Raw genomic sequence first — 24,431 nt, forward strand, 5'->3', positions numbered from 1 at the left:
TGATTTTTGACGGAAATATAAAATGGGGTGTTAAGATATTTGAGTTTCGTAAATAAAACCATATTTTGCCAACAACAAGACATAATCTGTTTGGTCAATAACTTTGATGCTTTCATTAAATATTATAGGTTATGTTGAACCTCAATCAGATAATACATCAATATTATTAAACTTGAAGCTTCTGCAGATGCAAACCGTTTTATTTTAAACTGCTAAATCTTTCATAGTTACTAATACTATTTGGGAACTATCATTTCATCGTAAAATAGTCTTGAAATGATTTTTTTGCTATTTTTTTATCGTACTAGGCTGTTTTTCATCACGCCAATCGGTCATGAAACGGCCTACTTGCCTACACTGGAGTATGCAGTGCGGCAATAGTCATTACGCAACTGAAATCTTTGCTGTAATGATTCATTACGCAACTGTTTTGAGTTTCGTAATGAACCATTACACAACAATTATTCAGAAATTGCCAAAAAAATGTACTATTATACTTATATGCAAAAGGATCATAACCTATATATTTACAGTTTACAAGTAAGGCTAATTTCAGCATATAATATTTATATATATTTACGTATAAGGATAACTTCAATAAGCTTTTAGTTTAAATAGGGGAAATGTTCAATTTGCCCTGTAAATAAAACACTACACTAAACAACGTATTTACATGCAACACACAGTGGCATGGTCGAAAAAAATACTGAAGAAAAGTGTTCCGGTATGGAGCGGAAATCTAACGCACACTCTATAACAGTGCTATATAAGTGCCCGACGTGGCCGAGAAGTTTCTCAAAATGAGCTGATAAAAGACTAAATAATATTATTGTGTACCAGTTCAGCAGTGATGGCATTTTCCTCAGTGTGAGGGAGAGCGGTGCGTTTTGTTACACGCACTCTTGATTTCAGAGTGAGAGCACACTCACAAGTTAATATTCACCACCGCTGATATGGTGAGCGCACTGACTAAGGGAGAAGAGATGATCACTTGTATCACTCAATACTAGCATGCACTAGGGTGTAATTAAAGAGCACCGACGATTCTCTACGGTGAGCGTATTTTGTTCACCACAGTGAGCACCGAGGTGAGCACTGCAGAGCGAGCTCTACCTTTTGCACTGGAGTGTTCACTGATGTGATGGATTTAAAACATCATTGGAATGATTAGATACCTATTATATTTATTAAATATTGAATGGGTGTTATGATATAGATGCATGTACATGCGTACATTATCTAAAACACCCCCGAAAGTGTTGTACATCGATAGAGTCTCTCTCTTTAGCGATGCAGTTTTTAAGGTCCATTCACAAATATCATAATGCTGAAGGGGGTGGGTGGGTGTCCTTAAGATGTTACAGCTCATACAAAATTAAAACATACTCATACAAAATGCGTTACGAGGGGGTGGCTGGGTGTCAAAAATGACCATTTTTGGCGTTATGAAATTTGTGAATAAATCCTTATGACAGCGCGCGGCACCGGAAGTTTAGAAATTTGCGGACACGCAGCCGTCTCCTAAGATATGGAACAACCGAAGTTTTGCTCACTTTTAAGTAAATCTTTATGGGAGATGTTTTATCATTCACCGCAAGGAATTTGGGGAAAATGCGGATAAGTCAATGTTAATAGCATCATGTTTTGTTGTTATCCTTCCGGTTGTCGCGCAGTAGGTTGAAGCTCCACCGCGTCTATGCTGTTTAAGCGAGCTTTACCACATGCATTGTACCAGAACCGCGGCCACGTTCGAAACCATGGGTAGGACAAATGATAGAAAATATTTTGAGCACATGGAACTAAGATAAAATTTAATCCCATGGAATCCTAGACTGGAAATTGAAAGTTACTTTATTTGAGGGGCGCAAACGCAAAGGGAAGTTAGTGATATTTTGGTCGGATTTTAGGTGAGTTGAGGGAATCTACTATTTCCAAGCGTTCTAACGATATTTTCATGTGATTTTTTTGCTCAACAGAAAAATAATATAAGACAGGGCTAGTAGCAAGTGAGTACATGAAAAAAGAGCCTTAAACGGACCAAAACCGAGACTGAAGTGATACCAAATAGGATCCAATAAAATCAAACGAAACCTAATAGGAGTCAGGAGATAAGTGTTTAATTCTTCTTAGCATCAGAGCAGACATTTCTCTTAGATCTAAGATTTTTTTGAGAATTCCTTGTGACGATAAGCATTACTGGATGTGTTTTTTTTCCATAATTTTCTCTAAAAATTCATCACAAAATTTATTCAAGTATTAGTGTTAAGTTATTACTCCGGAAATTTTTAAAGGCGTTCTTTAAGTAATTTTTGCCCGAGGAATTTCTCCGATAATTTTCCTAAGAAATTTCTCAAAGAATTTTGTTTTGGCTTCCAAAAGATTTATACTTGGATTTTCCCAAGGAGGGCCACAGAAATTAAATTTCTCCGAAAATATTTTCAGAAATTATCTGAATTTCTCAAAAAAAATCTTTTAAAAATTTTTCAAGAGAGTGTGTTTGTGTAAGTGTCTAGTATTAACTGGTGTGAAAACTTAAATAAACTCTTGAAGATTGCATGGGATTTTTTTGAGAAACTTTTTGAAAATGTTTGGAGTAACTGCAGGAGTGACATTTGGGTGAAATGGTCGAAAAGTTCCTAGAAAAAATAGATTTGTTAGAAGAAATCTCAATGAATTGTGGGTTACCTGGGAGGAAGCATAGATGAATTCTTGAATGAATCCACATGAACAAGCAGAGAATTTCTTGCAGAGTTTCTAGAAAAAAGCTAGTTTTTTTAAACTCTGTAATAATTCTTTGTGCATTTCCTCGGAAGAAATTCTGTAAAAATCTTTGCAAGATCTGCTAGAGCAAGTACTGGGAGAATTAGTGAAAAAATATCTAGAGGAAAATTAAAGTAATTCCAACTTTTAAACTTTTTAAGTCAATACCAACTTCATCCTTTTTAAACTTTTTAAATCAATTTTAGTAAACAAATTTGACAACAATAAATTAAACTGCTTGCCTTTACAACCCGTGAGGTTGTTCTTATTCGCTCAACTAATTCTTAATAACAAATGGATCAACAGCAAAATTTACGTGAATTTGTGAAGTTTATTTATCTTTGTACGGAAGTAACACGAATAATTACCAAATGGATTTATAAATGATGCCACAAAATATCGATAGGAATTTAATCAAATAATTTCTAGAAATTACCTAATAACTTCTTCCAGTAATTTTCACGGCAATCCTGAATCAGCCAAAAGCTTCTAGAGAGTGTGCTGCGAGAATTTTACTTGAATTGCTCTGAAAATCATCAAGAGATTCAGCAATGCTTTGAAGGATTACATCAAGAGTAATCGAACGTTCAGAAATTGCTAGCACTGTCACACTCGTGATGTGTATAACACGATGCGACTGGTATTAGAATATTCCATTACTATATCCAAAGATTTTTCAATAATCTTTCGATAATTCTCTAAGGATTTTCCAGAAACTTCTCAAGAATTACTTCGAGGAATGTTCAAGGTAAGTTGTCACAGAACACATACAGGATTGGCCGTAGATGTTTTTAAGAAACTATTCATTGATTAAAAATTCCATAGAGGATTTCTCTATTTATGTTTTAACTGGCTAACAACGTTTCTTGTAGTAATTATTTTAGTTAGTTTCCCAGGGTTTTCACTATAGATATTGTCAATTCTCACAAGAATACAATGAAAAACCATATCGTTTCTTCTATCCTCTAAAAGAATGAATACGACATTGATCGAATTTGTATGTATATTGAACAGATGATGAAAAATTTAATTTATTTTTCATGCTTTCTGCTGATCTGGTTTTTTTTTGTTGTTGAATCGTGGGTAGGACAACCCGTTGACTACCCAGGTATTTTTGTACGTGTACATGTCCTACCTGTCCTACCCGCTTCCCGCGCCAATGCATTGTACAAAATACAACATCGCAACTACTGAAGTGTTACTACTTACAGTAGACGATTTGATGCCCGCCCAATCTTCGGCACATTCCAAGCTATTATAATTATAGTTCCTTGTACGAAAGTTGAGCCAAATAAAAATAACATGAAAAATCAAATCTCGCGTTCAGTATTATAAGGGCGTATCTACAGTTTTGGCGGGAAATGAGATTTCGTTATATTTGAATTCTATAGGTCCGAAACTATAACCCTACCAAAAATTATTACTTAAACATTCTAGAAATATCATATTTTCAAAAACATTATTTGACGTAACTACAAAACTGCAATGGGAACAAAGATACGTCAGGCGTAACTTTTCTGGTCATCTTCTGTTGAAGTTGCGCCAACAGTGATACTGTTCCGTGTTTACAAAATGGCTAACAGAAAATATTTGCTGCACCGTATTATTTCTTCATTTTTCACAAGATATGCAAGTGATGTTAAAATAACAGTTTTCAGTAAATTTGTGTTACCATCATTGAACACAGCACAGCAGATTCCCGTACAGGCAATGTTGTAGGAACAGAAAAGGACTACTTGGAACCAGTGTACAAAATACTTCGAACAAATTCTAGTTGAAAATTTACTACCTTTACCTATATCTTAGTCGTAAGCGATACATGAACACCAAAATGATATTATCGAAAAAGTTGTGTTTCATTGATTGTAAATATGTCCAAAGTGTACGTACTAGAGAAGCTGGTTCGATTCCAGTAGGTATGAAATTTTAACAAAACATTATTAGAGACTCTCAGAGTCTGTTTAGTGTTATTAAAATTGTAAATTTATCAAAAACTAATGATTTTGCTTCGTGGCGTAACTTTTGCCAATACGACACACCGGCGTAACTACAATTTATCTCATTTTCCAGCATATTTTACGTGCACTTCATATGGCACCGGATACTCTAATGTCGTGATAGTATTTGTACAAATTTTCAGTTAAATTCACTTTGAAACAAAAATTACATCAATTTTTTGTTTGTTCAAAACTTCAATGTCTCGGTTTCTTCGAAACTGCAGTTACGCCCTTATGATACTGAACGCGAGAAATCAATGTTCTAATGTGAAATGTTTATTAGATATATTTGCAAGTTTTTCGGCATTGTTACCACAATAATAAATCTGAGATTATTGTTGAGATTTTTTCCGCTGTATTTTAGTATCAATACTACCAATGTTAAAAGGTATGCTCCAATACCAGACAACATAATGAAGCTTCTCGAAGTAAATGTTCCAAGATAATATGAATTTGTACCTCTTTGAATGTTTCCAGGAAAAAGAATTTTAAACATTTACAGTTGTGTTCAGAATAATAGTAGTGAAAGTCGATTTTCATACAAAATGCTCAACTTTGGCATGTTGTAACATTGTTTCCCTATGAGCAATCGGTATGAAATTTTGGCAAAGTACTACAAATATCATCAATTTCATTATCACAAAATATTTTTTTTTACAGTATTGATTAAGAAGTTAAGCACAGTGAAATAGCTCAAAATACAAGTAGTTTTTAACAATAATAATATTTGCAGTATTATGAGTTATTGAATTTTTCTTTACTCATCGTTTAAGCAATTTTCACCCTAACTATACACTTATAAACAAACCAATTTTTATAAAAATGTTGCTGAACAGAAATTTACAAAAAGGAACTATTATTTTGAGTATTTTACCTGGTGCTTTTTTATCACTACGATGATTTTTTTTTAAACTTTGTGATAATGGAATTGAGAATGTTTGAAGTTCTTCGCCAAAAATTTATACCGATCACTCATAGGAAAACTTGGTTACAACATGCCAAAATAGAGCATTTCGTTTGAAAATTGACTTTCACTACTATAATTCTGAACACAAATTTTAATAATCAAACATAATTTTGATCTTACAAGCATAACAAAGGACAATCATAACTCAAATGTTTGAATATTACCCATGTAATATTCAATCATTTGAATTACGATCATCCTTTATTATGCTTCTAAGATCAAAAATACGATTAATAAAAGTTCCATGTCAGGACTGCCGAACGTACGGCCCGCGACGTCATTTTGTACAGCCCGTGAAGAGTTTGAAGATTCTTCTCATAGCTGTCCCGTTGTTTGTTCTATTTATTTAATGTTAAAAAAACACTCTGTCTCTGAATGATGGAAATGAGGGGCCCAAACGCAAGTGTAAAGGGTGTTAGTGGCAATTTGATCGATTTTGATTTTAGGTTACTGTTTTCAAGCTTTTTTTGCGGTGTTTTAGATGATTTTTTCGTTAAACAGAAAAAAAACAACATAATTCGTAGATTTTATTTTTGGCTCTCATAAATTTGTATGGAATGAGAAATTTCTGCATACACTTAAAACTCGTTTTTCTTAAAAACAAATTTTTATCACTTCCACCCCTTTGCTTATAAATCCCTCAAATGATAGAATTTCAAATTTTGAAAATATGTACTGAAAAATTTGGCACCCTTCATTGAGGTTAATAGGCAATCAAAGTAATCAATTTGAAGTTCATAATGAGAAACCATACTTATCAAATAATTTTATGAAGATTGCAAGAACACTCATGTCATGTTTTTTTCTTCGATATTGGATGAGAAAAAGTGATTTTCAGTCAAACTTAACTATCTCGCGTATCCTACAATTCTTACAGAATCCTGGATTATTCCTAAATGTCACTTAGGATTCTCACATATCTCTCTGCAGAATCATCAAATAATATTGGGTTGAATTGTGACATTTTTATAGTAAGTATCTTATAACATTGCCTTAAATGTTATATTGGAATCATGTCCAAGATTCCAATATAAAATTTAAGGCAATTTTTTAACGATTCCTGGACGAAATTCTGACGCAGTCTTGAATACAACTGCTTTGTAAAATTTTTATAGAAAATGAGACGGATTCTCACTGGAGGATACTCAAAAACGATTGATCTTATCAATTTTTCCAACAGAAATTTTATTTTTCTTAATCGTTTAACAAATATGCTGGAAATGCTTTGGTCCGCCGCAAAAAATTATTTCTGAAATCTTGCCCACGGTTCAAACATTATTAGGCAGAACTGCTCTATGTGTACAAAACTGGAGGCCATATTCGTATATTCCAGTTCAGACGAGTTCGTTTGATGCTTTCTATAATTTCGATAATTTAGATAAAACAAGTAGATATATATTTCCACGCAATGATCATCAAATAGCTAATCACATAGGCTACCACTCTGCTATTTAGTCACTCTTGAATGACACGGAAATGTGTCATATAAATCCAACAATATCTGTACGTACTTTTACCCGAGCAGAAGAGGAAATTGCTACTAAACACCAAACTAAGGTATTCCATATCAGATAATTTCCAAAATTCACAAACTGAATGAGGTATGAAACAGCTCTGCATAAGAGATAAAATACCACAAATAATATCCCATGCATATTCTACAAATATCAAACTGATAATTAAATCATAATGCATAGAGGTTTTTTTATATAGGAGAGAAAATTTTCAATAGTAGTTCAATACCTCAAGCCGTCCTTAATAGCTGTCAAAAACCGCAATGAGACATTTTTAATCGTTTTCAACATTTTTTCAATATCATAATTATACCAAGTTGCATTGACTACTGAAAAATACCTGATTATGGTATATATGGTATGCATCGTTACGTGAGAGTTATTCGTTCCTCCTCGGGTACCTATCCATACTGCCACGGTGGCAGTGTCACCCATGTTCATCAGAATTTGCCGTAGGCACATTTCGGAAATACATCAGTTAGCTCCAATTCTTGATGCAGTTTTGATATGTTTTCAAGTTATCTGTTTGTTCCTCATTTGATAATGATACATTAGCAATTATAATTATTACCCAGCAAAATTATGTTTACATAGCTTAGATTTCAATAGAGTGATCGCTTACTGGATAAAAACAAATGGTTTATAATGCATGAGTTCCCGCTTTTTGTACAGCTAAGAAGGCTGTATACATTATAGACAATTCATCATATAATTTTAAAATAGTGATAACACTTCAAAAAGTTTGCTTTTCTATGAACAATGTTAAATGGCGTTATGTTCAAGTTTTTTTTGAAGATTTGTATAAAATTAATTGCTTGTCCAAGAGATCTCAATTTGTTATGGTACCCGGGCAGAAGAAAATAACTACTGAATACCAAGTTGAGGTATTCCATTCCAGATAATTTCCAATACTTACAGCCTGAATGAGGTATGAATGAGCCCTGCATAAGAGGTAAAATACCTCAAATAATACCTTCTGCATATTCTACAAATACCAAACTTAATACTTGATGGATTTTCTTATAAAAGTGAAATTATTCAATAATATTTCAATACCTCCAGCAGTCCTCAATAGCTATCGAATACCAAAATGAAGTATTTTTAAGTGCTTTAAACATTTCTTTCAAATGCCATTATAATACCAACATGAGGTATTGATAACTGAACAATACATAATTGTGATATGGTATAAATAAAATAAATAAAAAAATAAAATAAATTCAATTATGCTTTGAGCCATTCTCGCCCCTCAGATCATTGTCACCCCGTCGACGGTATAAGTTCCCATAATCGCACAATCGCCCTAATTTTCAATCTGCAAATGCTTCAGAAAAGAACAATTTGAGTTTGATTAAGCACCTCAATATTAACTCATATAAAAATGAAGGGGAAGGCCGCGGTGCTTACTAGTAAGCGCATTTTATGGACGACCCCTAAAATGACATCTCTATTATTTCTATGCCGTCATGCATCTTATAGAGCATAATTTGTTCCTTCATGTTTGTTATCTTTCAAACCGAATTTTAAAAACAGAGCTCAACATTTCGTATGAGACCCTATGCTGAGGATGCGTTCAAAGAGATATTTAATGTAATAATAATAAACCATCGTAAGCCAACATTGAGTGAAGAAACTCCTCTTTCGGTAAATGCAACGCACCTTGCGTTTGGGAACAAAACAGGTTACACGTTGCAGTTTCCGTACTTCACATTAACACGAAATATTGTTCGCGCCCAGCAGGGAATTTACATATCACCAAGCATAGAATAGTGCGCTCACCAGCCATGCCATGCACTGCAGTGCCGCACTGGCGTGGATAACACTTATGAGTTCGCCGGAGTGAGAGATCTAGAGCGCGCGCAAAATTCATTTCACCAGTGTGGTGAGTTTCTGATTTCTCTTTGCGCTCACCACACTCGAACTCGCGCGCTCTTGAATGCGTGGTTCACCATAGTGAGTGTATGTATTTTCTCGTATGTGGAGCGACTGGATGCTCCTCAGTGAGACAGATTCACTTACACGCTAGTGCTACACACTGGTGAAATGCCATCACTGCCAGTTCATAAGATTACCAATAAAAGGATTAGTGGATTCAAAACCATTAAAAAATAAAAGAATTATTACAACTTTCCAAACATCCAAACATTACGTTGTTATCAAGATTATCCTACCAGTTTCAATGATTTTCGATATTAGACATTTTTGGTGATATTTGGTAACAAATAAAATAGACCCCTTAAATTTTATAATGCAGCTTTTGCAGTATATTGGAATATTTTACGGCATACATTGAATGAGTTTAGTAACTTGCAAAAAGTAAAATAATTAATCCCTTAACACCCCACTTATTTTCAAAAAGAGACTTTTTTCATAAAAAATATAAAAAGTCGAAATCTAGATAACATTTTGAAAAGTTTTTGTCTGCGTTGCGATCTTAATTCGTATCTACTAAGTTACTCACATAATTTTTTTAATATTGTTTCATAGTTTTGTAGTTAAATGTATCTAGCCTATAAATTTCGAACAAAAATGTTTTGAAACGTTTTCAATATCTAGACTCCGCAATACCTCAATTTAATAGACATCCCCTATCACATAATGCAGCTCACAATCCTCCGAACAAATGAAACATTTCAGATGATATATCGAATTTCGACGTTTATGTGACTTGTCAAACTTGATGGAGAAGTTCAATCCCGTAACACACCAGGAGTCCCTAACACCCCATTTCACGGTACCATTTCCCCAAAAAAATCGTAATGTAATTGACATATTGAATCGATTCATTCTATTTAACTACGTGTTTGTCAGCTAGAAGTTTGTTGTTTCAATTAAGTCGTAATATAGTTGAGTAGCACCTTACGTACCATGTAACAACGAAGACATGTTCTAGCAACAGTTTGTTTGTTCGAATGGCATATCTCGTATGTAGCGCGAAAGTTTTTGTAAAACTACGAACTTGTATTCTAAAGAGTGCAGTTAAGTAATTAATGACAAGCTCTTACTTATAGGTATTGTAGTGGCTGTTGAAGTGCATTGGCGAAGAAATAGTTTGAAGAGCTAGTGGAGTAGTTAGTAGGAGAGATGATTTACAGGCTTGAGGTCGGAAGTTCAATTCTTGTTCATATATTTGTTTTCATGTTTTTTCTTTCAAGTGATAACAGTGCTAATAACATACATACAGTACTGGACAGAACAGGGTACACAGAAACGAAGCTGACAGGAACGTTCCGACACATGGCTACATGGGTGGCGAGAGCCTACCACACTATATCGTCGGAGGTAGTGTGCCTTATCGCCAGAATGATCCCCATCTGCATCACTCTGGCTGAAGATATAGAATGCTACCAGCAAAGGAAAACAAGGAATGTTGGGCAATTTTTTTTAATAAAAATCAAGTGTGTATTTTTCGACAAACATACGTATAAAGTATGCCTGTCATAAAACTATCGATATTTTGTGTTTAGCCAGCGAACTTTTGCCCCACACTAGATTCGAACTCTTGCCCCACCGGTCATCTAGTTGATTCCTTGTGTTAATGCAGCTGATCTGACGATACTGGAGCAGCAATCACGGGCGGCTCCAAGCTGTAGCGAGCTCTCATGATCGCCTGGATGGAGTATATGGAGGTGTTGCTATCATCACAGGCTTCTGCACTGGTTCAAGGGTATATAACATCAACTTTTTCCGCCATTTGGACCAAAGTCTGATTTTTTCAAGAAAAACAGCAGTTTTACTTTATTTAACCAACAAAATTATAATTTGTAAGAAATGTACAAATATGTTGTACATATCTACATGTGCACATAATAAGTAAAGACTGCATGGCAATTGGTCACTTTAGGGCACAAAAATCGGTGTTGGATGACATTTTCGGACCGACGCTTACAGCAGAGCAGGACAAGGAAATTGTCATTCATCAGCTAAAGAGCTAAAATAATATTTTATTTCTAAAACTATTCCATCTAAATATAGCCTACTTACAATTTCGGTGCCTTATTAACATTTATCCAAGGGAAGATAACTGCTTCCATCGTGTGTAACAAACACCTCCACACTGGCCAAACAATTTCTGTGCCTCTTTGCACAAAGAATACCGATCTGTACAGAATAGTTCGTTTGGTATGTTCAAGGCAAAATTTAAGGTGCGAAACTATTCGTAATAAGATATAAACACCATAGCTGCGAACTCGAACTGAAACAATCAACCGACATTGAACTTGAATTGTTTGGCTAACAAAAGAACAAATTGCACACTGCAGAACACCTAGAAAATCGTTGTTCCAGTTAACAAGCAAACCTTGAAACCGTCTTAAACACGTAATAAAACATCGGACAAACCACTGCAACCGCCATAAAATTACAAAATGAGCAGCCTCGGCTGAGATACGGTCCTTTGGTAGCAGAACTATAATAATTTTGCGACCCAATGCGTGCCCATTAAAGATAAACATTAGAATGGAGATATAAATTTCCGCATTTATGTGGTAATTATTACCGTCTTCCGAAAGAGTCCCTTCCGACTGACGGAGTCTCGGCAGAACTTATTTCCCTTTTGGGTTGAGCCCAACCTCGGAGAACCTCAGTCAGTGTGATGAATTAGGAGAGAAAACATTTATCAACCATTCTCCTCGCAGTGACTTCAACTTCGACGATGTGACCCAGCATAAGTCCTCCTAGGGCACCAAACACGCACTTGGCATAAATCATTTGGTGGTTTATTACGACAAGAGACTGCTCGAAGGGAATGCGTGTTGACATTTAACTGCACGCGTTTGAATGTGTGCCGGCTGTTGAAAACATGAAACCTGATATGGATCATGTATGAAATTAACTATCTTGAATGTGTTTTTCACAGTGTATTAAAATTGAATGATGGATCGGAAATCAACTGCTGCAGAACATTCGTTTAGTTCTGTGAAATTGTGCGTTGAACGCAATTTACAACCACCAATATATAGCGTTGTCCTAGCATGTAATCCGACCTGTTTGTGGTGCGAGGTCTAAATTGAAACAATGCCGCTAATAGCATTTGCATCAATTAATAATTTCGTGTATAAACGAACTCTGAAAACATCATCTACACCGCCCCGCTTTTAATTTCGATATCCAACCAATGGAAGGAAGAATCCCCTTCCGACCCCACTGGAAGCGCCGCCATACACCCAAATCAACAGCTAATTTGCTCCAATATGGAACCCTAAACTAACCCAATAGCGTTGTGTTTGGATATCCAAAATTTAGCCCCTACCCGACAAACCATCAACTTCTCCGTCCCATAGTGGCCGCACTACACAAAAATGCTGGTCATTAGTACAAATCTGACTCAAAGCGTACAACAATCCTTATTTATTTACCAAACATTACTGTCGAAGAGAGCCCAGATAGCCGCAGCGGTAAATGTACAGCAAGATCCATCAGAGGGTTAAGTGTTCGAATATCATCGGTCGAGGTTGGAGGTTGTGTTGGAAATTTTGTCGACAGGCCACTGTGCCGTTCCCAATCGGGAAACTATGTGATCCGTAGCCACCGTGTCTGATGCGGTTTTGCGGCTTACCAAGGTACACTTTCAATTTGGCTCAAACCGCATGGACACGAGCACACCAAAATAGTTGATCATATTTGGCGACCATTATTTGGTCTAATTGAATTGCTTTGTTTGCTGGACATTTCCTAATTGTGTTTTACGAGCGCGTGGCTTGAAAATGAGGGAAGGGGACGGGTGGAGTTAGTCGCCGCAATTTTAATGAATTGCTGTTGTAAAGTTAGTACCCGGCCATGTTGACAACGGGCTTAGCTGTGGTCTCGGTAGGATGCAGCGTTGATTCTAAAGCGTTGAATTGATTGTCGTGGATGAATCATCGAAGTTTTTTTGTAACTTATGAGAAGAAATCTAAAGACAGCTTCAGGATTCAGAAAATTGTTAATCTTTTGCATTTACTTTATTTTGAATATATGTAACTCTAACGAAAAACCAATATTTTTGAAATACTTTTTAGAATAAAGCAAGACTCGAACCCACACTGCCTGACAATGCTTGACATGAACCGTTGAAGATTCACCGGAACATTCTTGAAAGGAATTGAAAGTGTTATGAGAGGGTTACTCAAGGGTTTGTATTGAGAACATCTGGAAAAATTACAAATGAATCTCGAAAGGGTTTAAATTTGTTTCATATCTTCTTCTTCTTGGCATTAACGTCCTCACTGGGGCAAAGCCTGCTTCTCAGCTATGTGTTCATATGAGCACTTCCCAAGTTATTAACTGAGAGCTTTCTTTGTCAATGTTGCCATTTGCGCATTCATTTATCGTGTGGCAGGTACGATGATACGTTATGTCCAGGGAAGTCAATGAAATTTCCATTACAAAAAGATCCTGTACCAACCGGGAATCGAACACAGACACCTTCAGCATAGCTTTGCTTTGTAGCCGCAGATTCTAACCAATCAGCTAAGGTAGGCCCCTTGAAATGAATCTCTAGAGGTTTTAATTAAACCTTTCATTGAAATGTTAAATGAACCACTGAGAAAATTTCTAGGAAATGTTTAAGATTCTAGTCCATAGTTTTTATCGATGGAAAGTAATGTAAGTGGTTACCCATATTTTTAGTATAAGGAAAATATCAATGAAGTTGGAATAATCTGATAATTATTTATGATAAGAATAGTGAAATGAGAATTGTTTTATTAAAAATTAGAGAATGGATATGTATAATGAACATTTTTGGCAAATATTGTTCAGACGCAAACTTTTCGTAACTTTCAATCTTTGTAGTAGAACAAGTCTGACCACTTTCCTTTTTGAATTAATTGGAATCATCTCCCCGACAGGAGAAAAGCAGTGTTGCCAGATTTTCAGGTCCTGAATCATTAAAGTTTATGAGAATAAATGCTGATAAACTTCCCAACTTTCAAAATTAAATACAGGTTTATTTGGCCTCGAAGGATAAAGGAGATCTCAAAGATCGTGTTTTTGTGGCCATTGTCAAATATATAGGCTGAGTCATGGTTTTCGGAGCAGTTGCGTCTTAAGGGTTAAATGTGCCAAAGGTTTATAAAATATACATACCGCGATCTATACGAGCTTTTTGAATAAGACATTCTTGGTTTACCGAAGTAATGTCGATTGCAATAATCATGATTTTCACAAATTTCGTAGTTTGCATAGAATTTTTGTGTTTTTGTTAGTTTGGTATTTTGTGTCATATGGCTGTACATGAATAATAATTGTAAATTTCAATTTTGAGTATTGAAAACATTCATGCTTTATTCAAGTAAAAACAATCCTTGTCAAATTCATTCGAAGGACTCACGAGGAATCCCTGACAACCATAAGTCACATTACAGTTTACGTAATCACTCGTTTATTCATACAAATTTCATCACATCCGCACTACACGGTCGATGAAATCGGCCGATTGATGAGTTTTCTCGCATAACATGTTACTTATAGAGTTCGTTTGTACATTTAGGTTTTGTTCCGTATACTTGTTAAAAGTAAATCGAATCAATCCGCCGCAGATGTTGAACAACATTTGTTACCATAAATAAAATCACATAAGATTACATGGCGAAAAGGGGGAATATTCTCGGCCTTAGCAGGCCTATATGGTAACCAAAACAGGGTTTTGTCTTTTAAACCGACGGTTTCGGTTATTATTTAACCTTTTTCAAGGATTAAAGATAACATTTTGTTGTTAAGTGAAGTATTGTATATACTAGTGAAAACAGCTAGTTAGAGTATCCGATCAACATCGAAAAGCGATAAAAGGCGTAGGCGATAAAAACAGAAAACCGATTGAACCGCGAATCGAAAAAGCGCACTTTCAACCGCAAAAGCTCCAGAAAACAGTACAGTGAGACTCAAAAAAAAAAAAAAAATTGTGGCACTGGAGCACCTAAGTGGACGCCATTTCTCAATGCCGATACTAGTATATAGAATACTTCACTTAACAACAAAACGTTATCATTAATCCTTGAAAAAGGTTAAATAAAAACCGAAACCGTCGGATTAAAGACAAAACCCTGTATTGGCTACCATATGGACTGCTAAAGCCGAGAATATCCCTCCTTTTCGCCAAATAAACACTGACAGTCGTGATGGAATTCCAAAATCATAAGATTACATATTATTCCGCAAGAAAATTTACAATCTCGTATTGTATGCATTTTTTTATCATATAAAATATGCACGTATATCGCCTCCAATTTGGTACAGATAAGGCCTTTTAGCGACGTCTTATGCGTTAAAATTTGCACATGTTAGCATCGTATACTGCAAAAGGTGATTCCGTTATGCGCACATTAAGGTATTCAACCGTCTGTTTTGAAGAGATTTCTCTGATAATTCCCACGGTGATCTCTTTATGAATTATTCCCGTAATTTTCCAGTCAATTCTCAAAGAACTTCTTTATCAGTAATCACTGGGTTCATCCTGCGATTCACACGGAAAATCATTCCCAAGATTAGTAACTTTTATTCAACAGATTTTTTCCTGAAGTTTATAGGCTTTCTGATCTTTTCACAAAATTTCTCGAAGAATCTCTATTAAATTACCTTAAAAATCTCTTAAAGAATTGCGCCACAGAATGATTTTGAAATTCATTTCAACGGAATGAAACATTCCTCCAAGAAGGTCCTGCACCTGCTTATTACACATGAATTCCAATTATTAGTTTAAAATATCATCCACTTGTTAATTATTAATTTGTTCAGGTATTTCTTAAATTACTGAAGGATTTCTCCAAGAAATAGTATGAGAAATTCTCAATTCTTCAAAATTGTCTTCAAGATCACCAAGCAGAGATTCTTTCCACAAATCCTTCAGAGAGTATGCCTTCTTCTTATTCTTCTTTCTGGCGTTATGTCCCTACTGGGACAGAGCCTGCTTCTCAGCTTAGTGTTCTTATGAGCACTTCCACAGTTGTTAACTGAGAGCTTACTATGCCAATGACCATTTTTGCATGCATATATCGTGTGGCAGGTACGAAGATACTCTATGCCCTGGGAAGTCGAGAAAATTTCCAACCCGAAAAGATCCTCGACCGGTGGGATTCGAACCCACAACCCTCAGGTTGGTCTTGCTGAATAGCTGCGCGTTTACCGCTACGGCTATCTGCCCCCCTGGTAGAGAGTGTACCTACAGTTTTTTCAACTTTGCTTTTGAGATTCTTCCTAATTTTCTGAAAGATTTGTTGAGGGAACCTAAACAAATCTTTCAAAAAATCTCTCGAAAATTCTTCAAGGATTGCTTGTAAAAACCAAAGCCTGACTTCCTGCAAAAAAAAGATGCTTTCAGGTTACTCTAAGGATTCCTTCTAATATTCCACAAGATTTTCATAAACTATGAAACAGGATTCATTAGGAGAAATGTTCTCCTCAATTTCTCAAAAAGGTTCTTCACAGACCTATCATTATTTTTCCACAGAAAATTCTTATTGTTTCTTAAGATTTATCCAAAATAAAATTGGTTCTTCTCCCCGCGTTTGTTGAAAACTTTCTGTCGAATATAATATTTTGAAATTTGTTAAAAAAAAATCAACTATCCTTTCAAAAACTCTTCCGCGAAAATACTCAAAAATTTCCCGAGCAATTTGTTCAGGGATTTTTTTTTTGGAGAATTATAATACTGTTTCATCTGGGAAGTCGTCCTAGGATTCTTCCAAAAAATTCACCGGAGATCCATCCTAGTATTTTCTAGGAATTTTTCACGTTTTATGGAATATTTCTGGAAATTTTTAAAAGTATCTTTTCAAAAGATTCACTTGAGTATTATTCAATTCATTCTTGAGCTTTTAGAAAAACTCCTAAAAAATTCCATCAGCATACCTGTTCTAAAAATTACTCCATATTTTTTTCCGAATTTCAATCCAGGGATTCTTACACAGACAACATCGAAAAAACTGTCCACTCTCTATAATTTGTTCAAAAAGTACCCAAGGAATACCTCAATAATTTTTAGAGATTTCTTCAGAAATTTTATTACGAATCATTCCATATCCAATTTATATCAGATTTAAATAGTAACAGGTAAATCATTCCGTTGATATTCCGGGTTTCGATATGACTGATTCAGTAGTACAAGAGTTGTGTAATCAAACAACTACTCACAGTTAACGGACAGCGTGACGATTGTCTCCAGGCGGTGTCCCTCCGGCATGGCTCGGTTCCACACCACGCACCGGTACTTGGCCCCGTCATCTTCCCGTCGGGGCAGTACCGAGAGCGTGCTCGTTGTCTGCAGATCCTTTGAGCCACCCCTGTTGATCGGTGCCGGCCAGTGGGCTATTGGATCCCACTCGGTACCACCTTTCGAAAAGAAGATAGGAATCAACAGTTGAAACATATATGGGACACTTGTCGAAAAAAACTCACGTTATCGTCGGATCCGGTGATCCGCCTATACTGCTGCAGGTCAAATCCAGTTTCTTGTCTTCGGTGGCAACGGCTATCGTTCCGGGAGCAACCAGTGGCGGTTGAGGAGGCGTCAGTACCGTCAGGTTGTAGTACTGCTGGTGTACATCGGCTCCAGTGCCGCTAGCTTTAATCCGACACTCAAACCGGCCATTGTCCCGGCTGTACGAGGTGTTGGTGATGTGCAAATCGTAGACGCCTTTATCGGGTCGGAAGTCAATTCTGAAATTGTAAGGAAAAGGAAATGTTAGTAAAGATCAATTCACGATTTTACATTGAATTAGAAAGTGCATCCAATTTGCTTACAGTGGTCATAAATAAGTATCTTACTTTACTTAGATTTTGTCAAAAGGTGCTACGTGGACGACTATTCGTTCACGAAGCCATTGATAAAAAGTGCCTTACTTGATAGTTGATATTTTTAATATGCCAATATTGTTTAGCCTATGTGCCCGTCGATGGCATTCTAGATCCAACAGCTCAAATTCGATGATAACAAGTATCTTTCCATTTACAACAAAACATAACGAAATGAATTCATGATAATAAATTTTGTTATTGTTATGTTATGTGGTTGTAATTCGACTTTGATAGGGAAACAACCACAGAACCAATATGCTTACAGTGGTCATGAATAAGTTTCCTACATCTAGTGAATTAGACGTTTCAGTTGAGTAATCTTGTACCTACCGTTGCACTGTGAGAAAAGTAAGCAAAAGCCAGACTGTTAGCTAGCAGTCTTCGAAGGAAAGTCCATTCGTTGCTTAGTTTGTTATGATTTACGACTTTCCAGCAAGCGTCCATTGCCGACTTCCAAAAGGGGTGGTGCGGCTGAATAAAATCTGACAGGAAACACATGTAATTTCGTGAAATAATAAACAAATTTCAACCTTGTTTCATCGTTTAAATGGGAGAACTCATCTTGGGTGGCTCACCAACGGTAGTTTATTAATAATTCTTCTGGAAAGTAGTGCTGCGTAAAAGGGAAACCAACAATTACAAGGATTCCGTCGTGTAATCTTTTGTTATCACATAGTTTATTTATCAAGAGCACCAACCCAGTGGAAACCTTTTGGGAATGAAACTTATAATATTTATTCAGAAAAGCATTAATATCCATCCGAAGCCGCAGAGCAATCCAATCATCGTCGAATCGACATTCCATCCGTTCCATTTCATTCCAGTGACAGCGCGGGGAAATCAAAATGTATTCACGAGCCAGCATTGCCACGCGATGAACTAGCAACAGTAGAAAAAAAAATATGTAGGTTGATTTCCCAAAGTTGCATTTGTAAATCAGATTTTATGGAATTTTTGATGGTTTCGCTGCTCGTGACGTGAAAACAAAGAAATCTCATTCGATTTTCGGCGTCGTCGTCTTCTCGACTAGAGGCGTGTGCTTTTTGCAAGATGGTAGAATGGAAGAAATTTGATTGCTTCACCCGGATATGATTTGTGATGGAATGTCGGTGCGCTATTGGTATGATAGGAACTTTGACATGGCAAAATCATTGCTTGTTTGATTACCTCTGTTCTAAGATGGAAATACTTGTAGAATATGTCGTTTACAGTAACATAGCCCAGTTTTGATAAAAAAAAATACTCCAAACTTGGTTTTTTATTAAATCAATCTGAGAATTGACTCAATTTAATAAAACCAATCGAATTCAGCCAACGAAGTTATCTTATGAGATAAATTTATATTGTTCTCCCGTACACTCGATTCAAATGAGGAAGCAAGGAGTGCCGCCAATCGTGATCCGTATTTCCAAATTTGCTGGATTTAGGCAGGAGCAGGAATGAAAAAAAATGGCATACCCGACCAGTGAATTTCAACAGAGCTGTAACAGATTGTGTTGCTCAGTTAGCGCGTTTTTTTCAAACAAAATATGTTTTAATTTTTGCTGGTTAGTAGATAAAGTGACAAACATTATAACTCGATTTCCACTACACTAAACAAAATTGAAACAAAATATGTTATAATTGATACAAAAATGTTACTCATTATGTTTCAAATCGAGCACAAATATAATTCATTTTGTTATTTTCCACAACAGAATTATAACGAAATTTGTTATACGCAATTGATTTCAAATGTTTAAAACAAAATTGTGTCATAATTATGTTTTAAATTGAAACGAATTTTAACTAGAGTGAACTAATTTTGTTTTAATTATATTATGAATTCATCTATCAGCGCAATGTGCTCCTAACAAAATAAAACAAAATTTGTTATTTGTAACAAATCTTGATATAATTGTGCCACAATTTTGATGCAATCCACTGGTCGGGTATCTCTCACATATCGATCTCTGTAACAAAATTCCTCCTATAAAGACTGGACTCGGAAAAAATGAGAAACAAAAATGATCACCAAAAATCAATTTTAGATCGGATACTTCTCAAATTTTCAGGGATTAAATACCGTTAAGCCACCAGTCACCGTGCGGCCTCCGTTCACCGTGCACACATACAAATTCCTACAGAATATTCATACAATTTTCACAAATTATTCTTTGGTCAGCTAAATTAGACAAAAATGATGAAATGAAGTAGTTTTTGTCACAAAGCATTTAAAAAACCTAGTTTATGTAGTCAAAATCATGTGAATTCTGTTTGATAATGAGATTTTTCAACACTCTTAGTAGAAACGCCAAGAATTCACATTTTTCATTTTAACGATAGGGTATGAAATTTTTCACAATTTCAGTAAGTTTTCACTGTGGATAGTATTAGTAAGATGTATTTCATCGTATGAGCAATAAGATTTTAGGCAAATTAGAATTTTTATTGTGTTTAAGTCGAAACCCAAATGCACGGTGAATGGATACTTTTAAATTTATTCGGTTCCTATTACCGTGCATTAGTGTAAAATTCTTGAAATTATTCGGTAATATTAGATTTATTGTTATGTCGTCATTAAACTACTTCATATTTAGTTTTTGAGTGAATATGGAACGGTTTGGACAATACAGTCAAACCTCCTATAACGATTTTAATGAAAAAATAATTATTTTGCCAATTTTTAAACTTTTTATGTTTTATATTGCAAATAAAGATTTGAGTACTCTTAAAAATGATTGCGCACATCATTAGCAACATAATTGCTACATCAATAACGTTTCTTCAAGATACAAAATTAAATCATGACGAAAACTATACGCATGAGTAATTTTTTTATGCATCACTAGTTTTAGATTTTTCCCTGAATTATTATATAATTGCACGCTACGTAGTGATATTCTAGTACGCTTCAAATTGTTTCGAAAAATTATACATATTTTTGAAGTGCAATTTTTTCTTAAATGCACGGTGAATGGAAGCTTGACGGTAACTATATTTTAGCTATGTTTTGACATAATTTGTTTACTTAATGTCCTCCCCAAACTGAATGCTCGTACATTTCTCTTAGCACTGCTCATGAGATCTTGGGCGAGGCTTTGCCCATTTTTCTTACACAATTTCTCCCAGTTTTTCTTCAAAGCTTCATCGGTTTTGAATGTTTTTTCCGCTTTTCTTCAACTTTTTCTTCATTATCGTCTTAAACTTTTCAAGCATGAGCATGAGCATGAGCATGATTGACCGCTCGCAGATGCTACTTCCGTTATTGTAAGAACAGCTGAACTTCCACAGGGAACCAACAGACACTACTCGAGATCAGGAGCATCCTCAATGTGTAAGTACTGGTGCTCTCATTATTATAACAAACAATAACGGCGTCGGCTGTGTCCGAATGCAGGTCAATTTGGAGATGGGAGGGAAATGTTGACGTGTTACTTGCTTTATAGAAGCCGAGGAGTCCTCTGCACTTCCACAAGTAGACACTGGGAGTTTGGATATGGGAAAGGGTTGGGTAAAGGATCCGTTTTCGTAAACGATAAGTATGTAATTTGAAATTAATGTGCCTAACCGGATTCGCGATATTACTCGATAAAAGCATTGAACGCCCAACAAGTGTTCGTCGCCCGCCCCCACAGGAGCAAGCAACAAGATCAAAGGATCAAACACTAAATACTAACGCGATCCGCGATACTATTCCACAGAACGACGCGCGACATGTTTGATCCTGCCCTCGTCGCCCGCCCCCGCAAGAGCAAGCAACCAGGTCGAAGGATCAAACACTACTCCATTATCGCCTTAAACTTTTCGATCGGACGAAGTTCTGGTGTATTTGGCGGGTTTGCCTCTTTCGGGACCATATTAACGCCCGTCACTTCGTACCATTACAGGCTTGGCTTAATGGCACGAAGCGAGATCCGGCCAGAACAGTGTGGGACCACGGTGAGAGCGAAAGAAGGGCAGCAAGCGCTAAAGGCATTCCTCTCGATAAACCTGCTCGTTTATGGTGCTAGTTGTACTGAACGGCTTGCTGTACCATCCGCACTCGTAGATCGCCTGCTACAACAGGTATTTCTTCGCGAATTTGTCCATCTTTCTCGTCCGAAACTTTTCCGGAACCTCCATGCGGGACGTACCAACAAAAAAAACTCGAGGCCGGGGATTTGTTTGGTGCCTGCCTTGATGTATGTCTCGACGTTCATGACGAGACAGCCTGGCTTGACCAGCCACTCACGATACAGCTTCCGCGCACGCAATTTGGCCACCGTGTTTTGCTTGTCAGTCCGGTTTGGCGCCTTCCTGACCTTAAAAACACGTAGCCCAGCCCGCTTCATGGTCTGCTGGACGAATCACTTCGACGATTTGAACTTTTCGGCTACGGGTGGAAAGTTTCGGGTTATTCTTGAAGTACTGCCTTATCTTCTATGGCTCTCAGCTCTCAAGAAAACGTAAAATCCGTTTTTGAGCATAACAGACTGAAAGCCATAACCTAGAACGTACTGCCTTATCTTCCGCGCCTTCTTTATTCCAGTTTCGGTATTTCGTTTTCGGTTTTCGGCCGCTTCCAGCGCGCTGCTCTATGATCTTTGTCTCCTGCGTCATCTTCACAACGCGGGACACGGTGAATTGGTGGATTCCAAGCCTTTTGCTGATCCATCTGTGCGACTGACCAGGATTATCGATCATCGCGTTCAAAATTTGCTGGCGTAGCTCTTCTTGTTTCGAATGCATCTTAAAAACTTCTTGACAGATCGCGATAAAACGAATATCGATCGAATAAACATAAACATTTCACTCTAAACTTGTATTACCCAAAATTTGATTTTTAACCCCGTAATGAAAAGTTGTACCCACAACAAAGTGTCGCATTTTTTCCCGAGTCCAATCTTTAAAAGCTTTTTAACCCAGGGGACACTAGAATGTATTATGCAATTTGTTGCTATAAGACCTTCAGGGATGGTCCCACTGGCATGATAAAAAAAACATCAAGCTTGTTTCAACTTGTGTACTTTGAACTGGCCAATACCACAGCGTAACAAAAACGACATTTTTGCGTGTCTCGAGTAGATTTGGGGTTGCTGAATTTGATGCCATTTTCAGAAATGTTCCAGCACGTCACAATTTTTAGCTACAGGTCGCCGAAGTTGTATAAAACACTAGTTTTATTGATTTTTACATAATATTTAAAGTATAATTTGACAAACTTTTTTGTGATCTTATCCACTAAGCATGCTATTTTGCACTTGAATTTTCATTTTGAATTAAATTTGGTTGAAATTGCGCGATTAAATTTAGATAAAACCGACTTTTTCGACATGCTTGCTGTCTCCATACAACATTTTTCTTTTCTCTTATATGTGAAAATACAATACCTTTTTAAACCATCAAAAAATAACTTTTCCGCATCGAAAGTATTATAAACTTCGCCGATAAGTATTGTTATACACACAAAGTTTGAATTCTGCGGCAAATTAAGCAAATAAATTGCCATATAAGCTGGTAAACTTGCATGCAAGTTGGCTGATATAGTCAAATTAATTAACTCATTACGCGTGGTAAATATGGTCAAATTATGAGTGAAATTATAAAAAAAATCCACGTGCTCGGCTGGGATTTGAACCCAGGACTCTTGTATGCTAGACGAGCGCTTTACCAACTAAGCTACCGAGTTACTTGATGACCCAATAACTGAGTTGGTTACAAGTTTAGAACTCAAATCCCTACAGACCACGCGGACCCCTTTTATAACCCATATCCATCCATCTCATGTTCCTACACACGAGGAAAGAGCGAGTGCTATTTATTTACTGTTGAAACTGTTTGCCTATCGAACTTACATCGTTTCCATAACAACTGTATTGTGGAAAAGTAAAGATGTGGGAAGGCTATCAACGTGTCGTTCTCACTCAAGTGACGACATGACTACTACAGAGAGGCAGTAACACTCTAATATAAATTGACGCTTATATTGAGCTGTTCGGTAATCCAATCCGCATGGTTATGAAATAAATTAACTCATTATGCGTTGTAAAGATGGACAAATTATGGGTGAAATTATGAAAAAAGAAAAATTTTAGATTTATTTTCATAATTTCATCCATAATTTGTCCATCTTTACAACGCGTAATGAGTTAATTAATTTAACCCTCTACCGGCAGCTTCATTTTTTACTGCAAAGTTCAAATTCAAATCGTTATAACTTTTTTGTTTTTCAATATTTTTGCACCATTTTGTCACAAGCCCTTAAAAAACTCTTCTAATATTAGGATCTGTGTCGATATTGATCATTGGTAATCTGGTTTTGAAGATATTCCAAAATTCCTTGGGGGACCGACCCGTAACTAGAATCTCCCGTTAATTTCTCAGGCAACAGAATTTTTTATCGTATTCGGATATTCACTCTTCGGAACAATACATTACTGAGAGTAAGTTGTGAAAAAA

The 24,431-nt window shown here is 36.2% G+C and overlaps 1 protein-coding gene across 1 annotated transcript in view; it reads right to left on the reverse strand.

Moving 5' to 3' along the window:
* Positions 1 to 24,431, reverse strand: part of LOC5577413 (contactin-2) — a 619,947-nt gene that overhangs the window by 377,196 nt on the left and 218,320 nt on the right. Inside the window, exons 3-4 of the mRNA XM_021844819.1 lie at positions 17,613 to 17,873; positions 17,349 to 17,546 (exon numbers count right to left, since the gene is read on the reverse strand). Coding sequence (XP_021700511.1) covers positions 17,349 to 17,397 — 49 coding nt within the window. The 5' untranslated portion in view covers positions 17,398 to 17,546; positions 17,613 to 17,873. The remainder of the gene's footprint in view (positions 1 to 17,348; positions 17,547 to 17,612; positions 17,874 to 24,431) is intronic.

This window comes from Aedes aegypti, chromosome 2 (genome assembly GCF_002204515.2).
Source record: "Aedes aegypti strain LVP_AGWG chromosome 2, AaegL5.0 Primary Assembly, whole genome shotgun sequence".
NCBI lineage: Eukaryota > Metazoa > Arthropoda > Insecta > Diptera > Culicidae > Aedes > Aedes aegypti.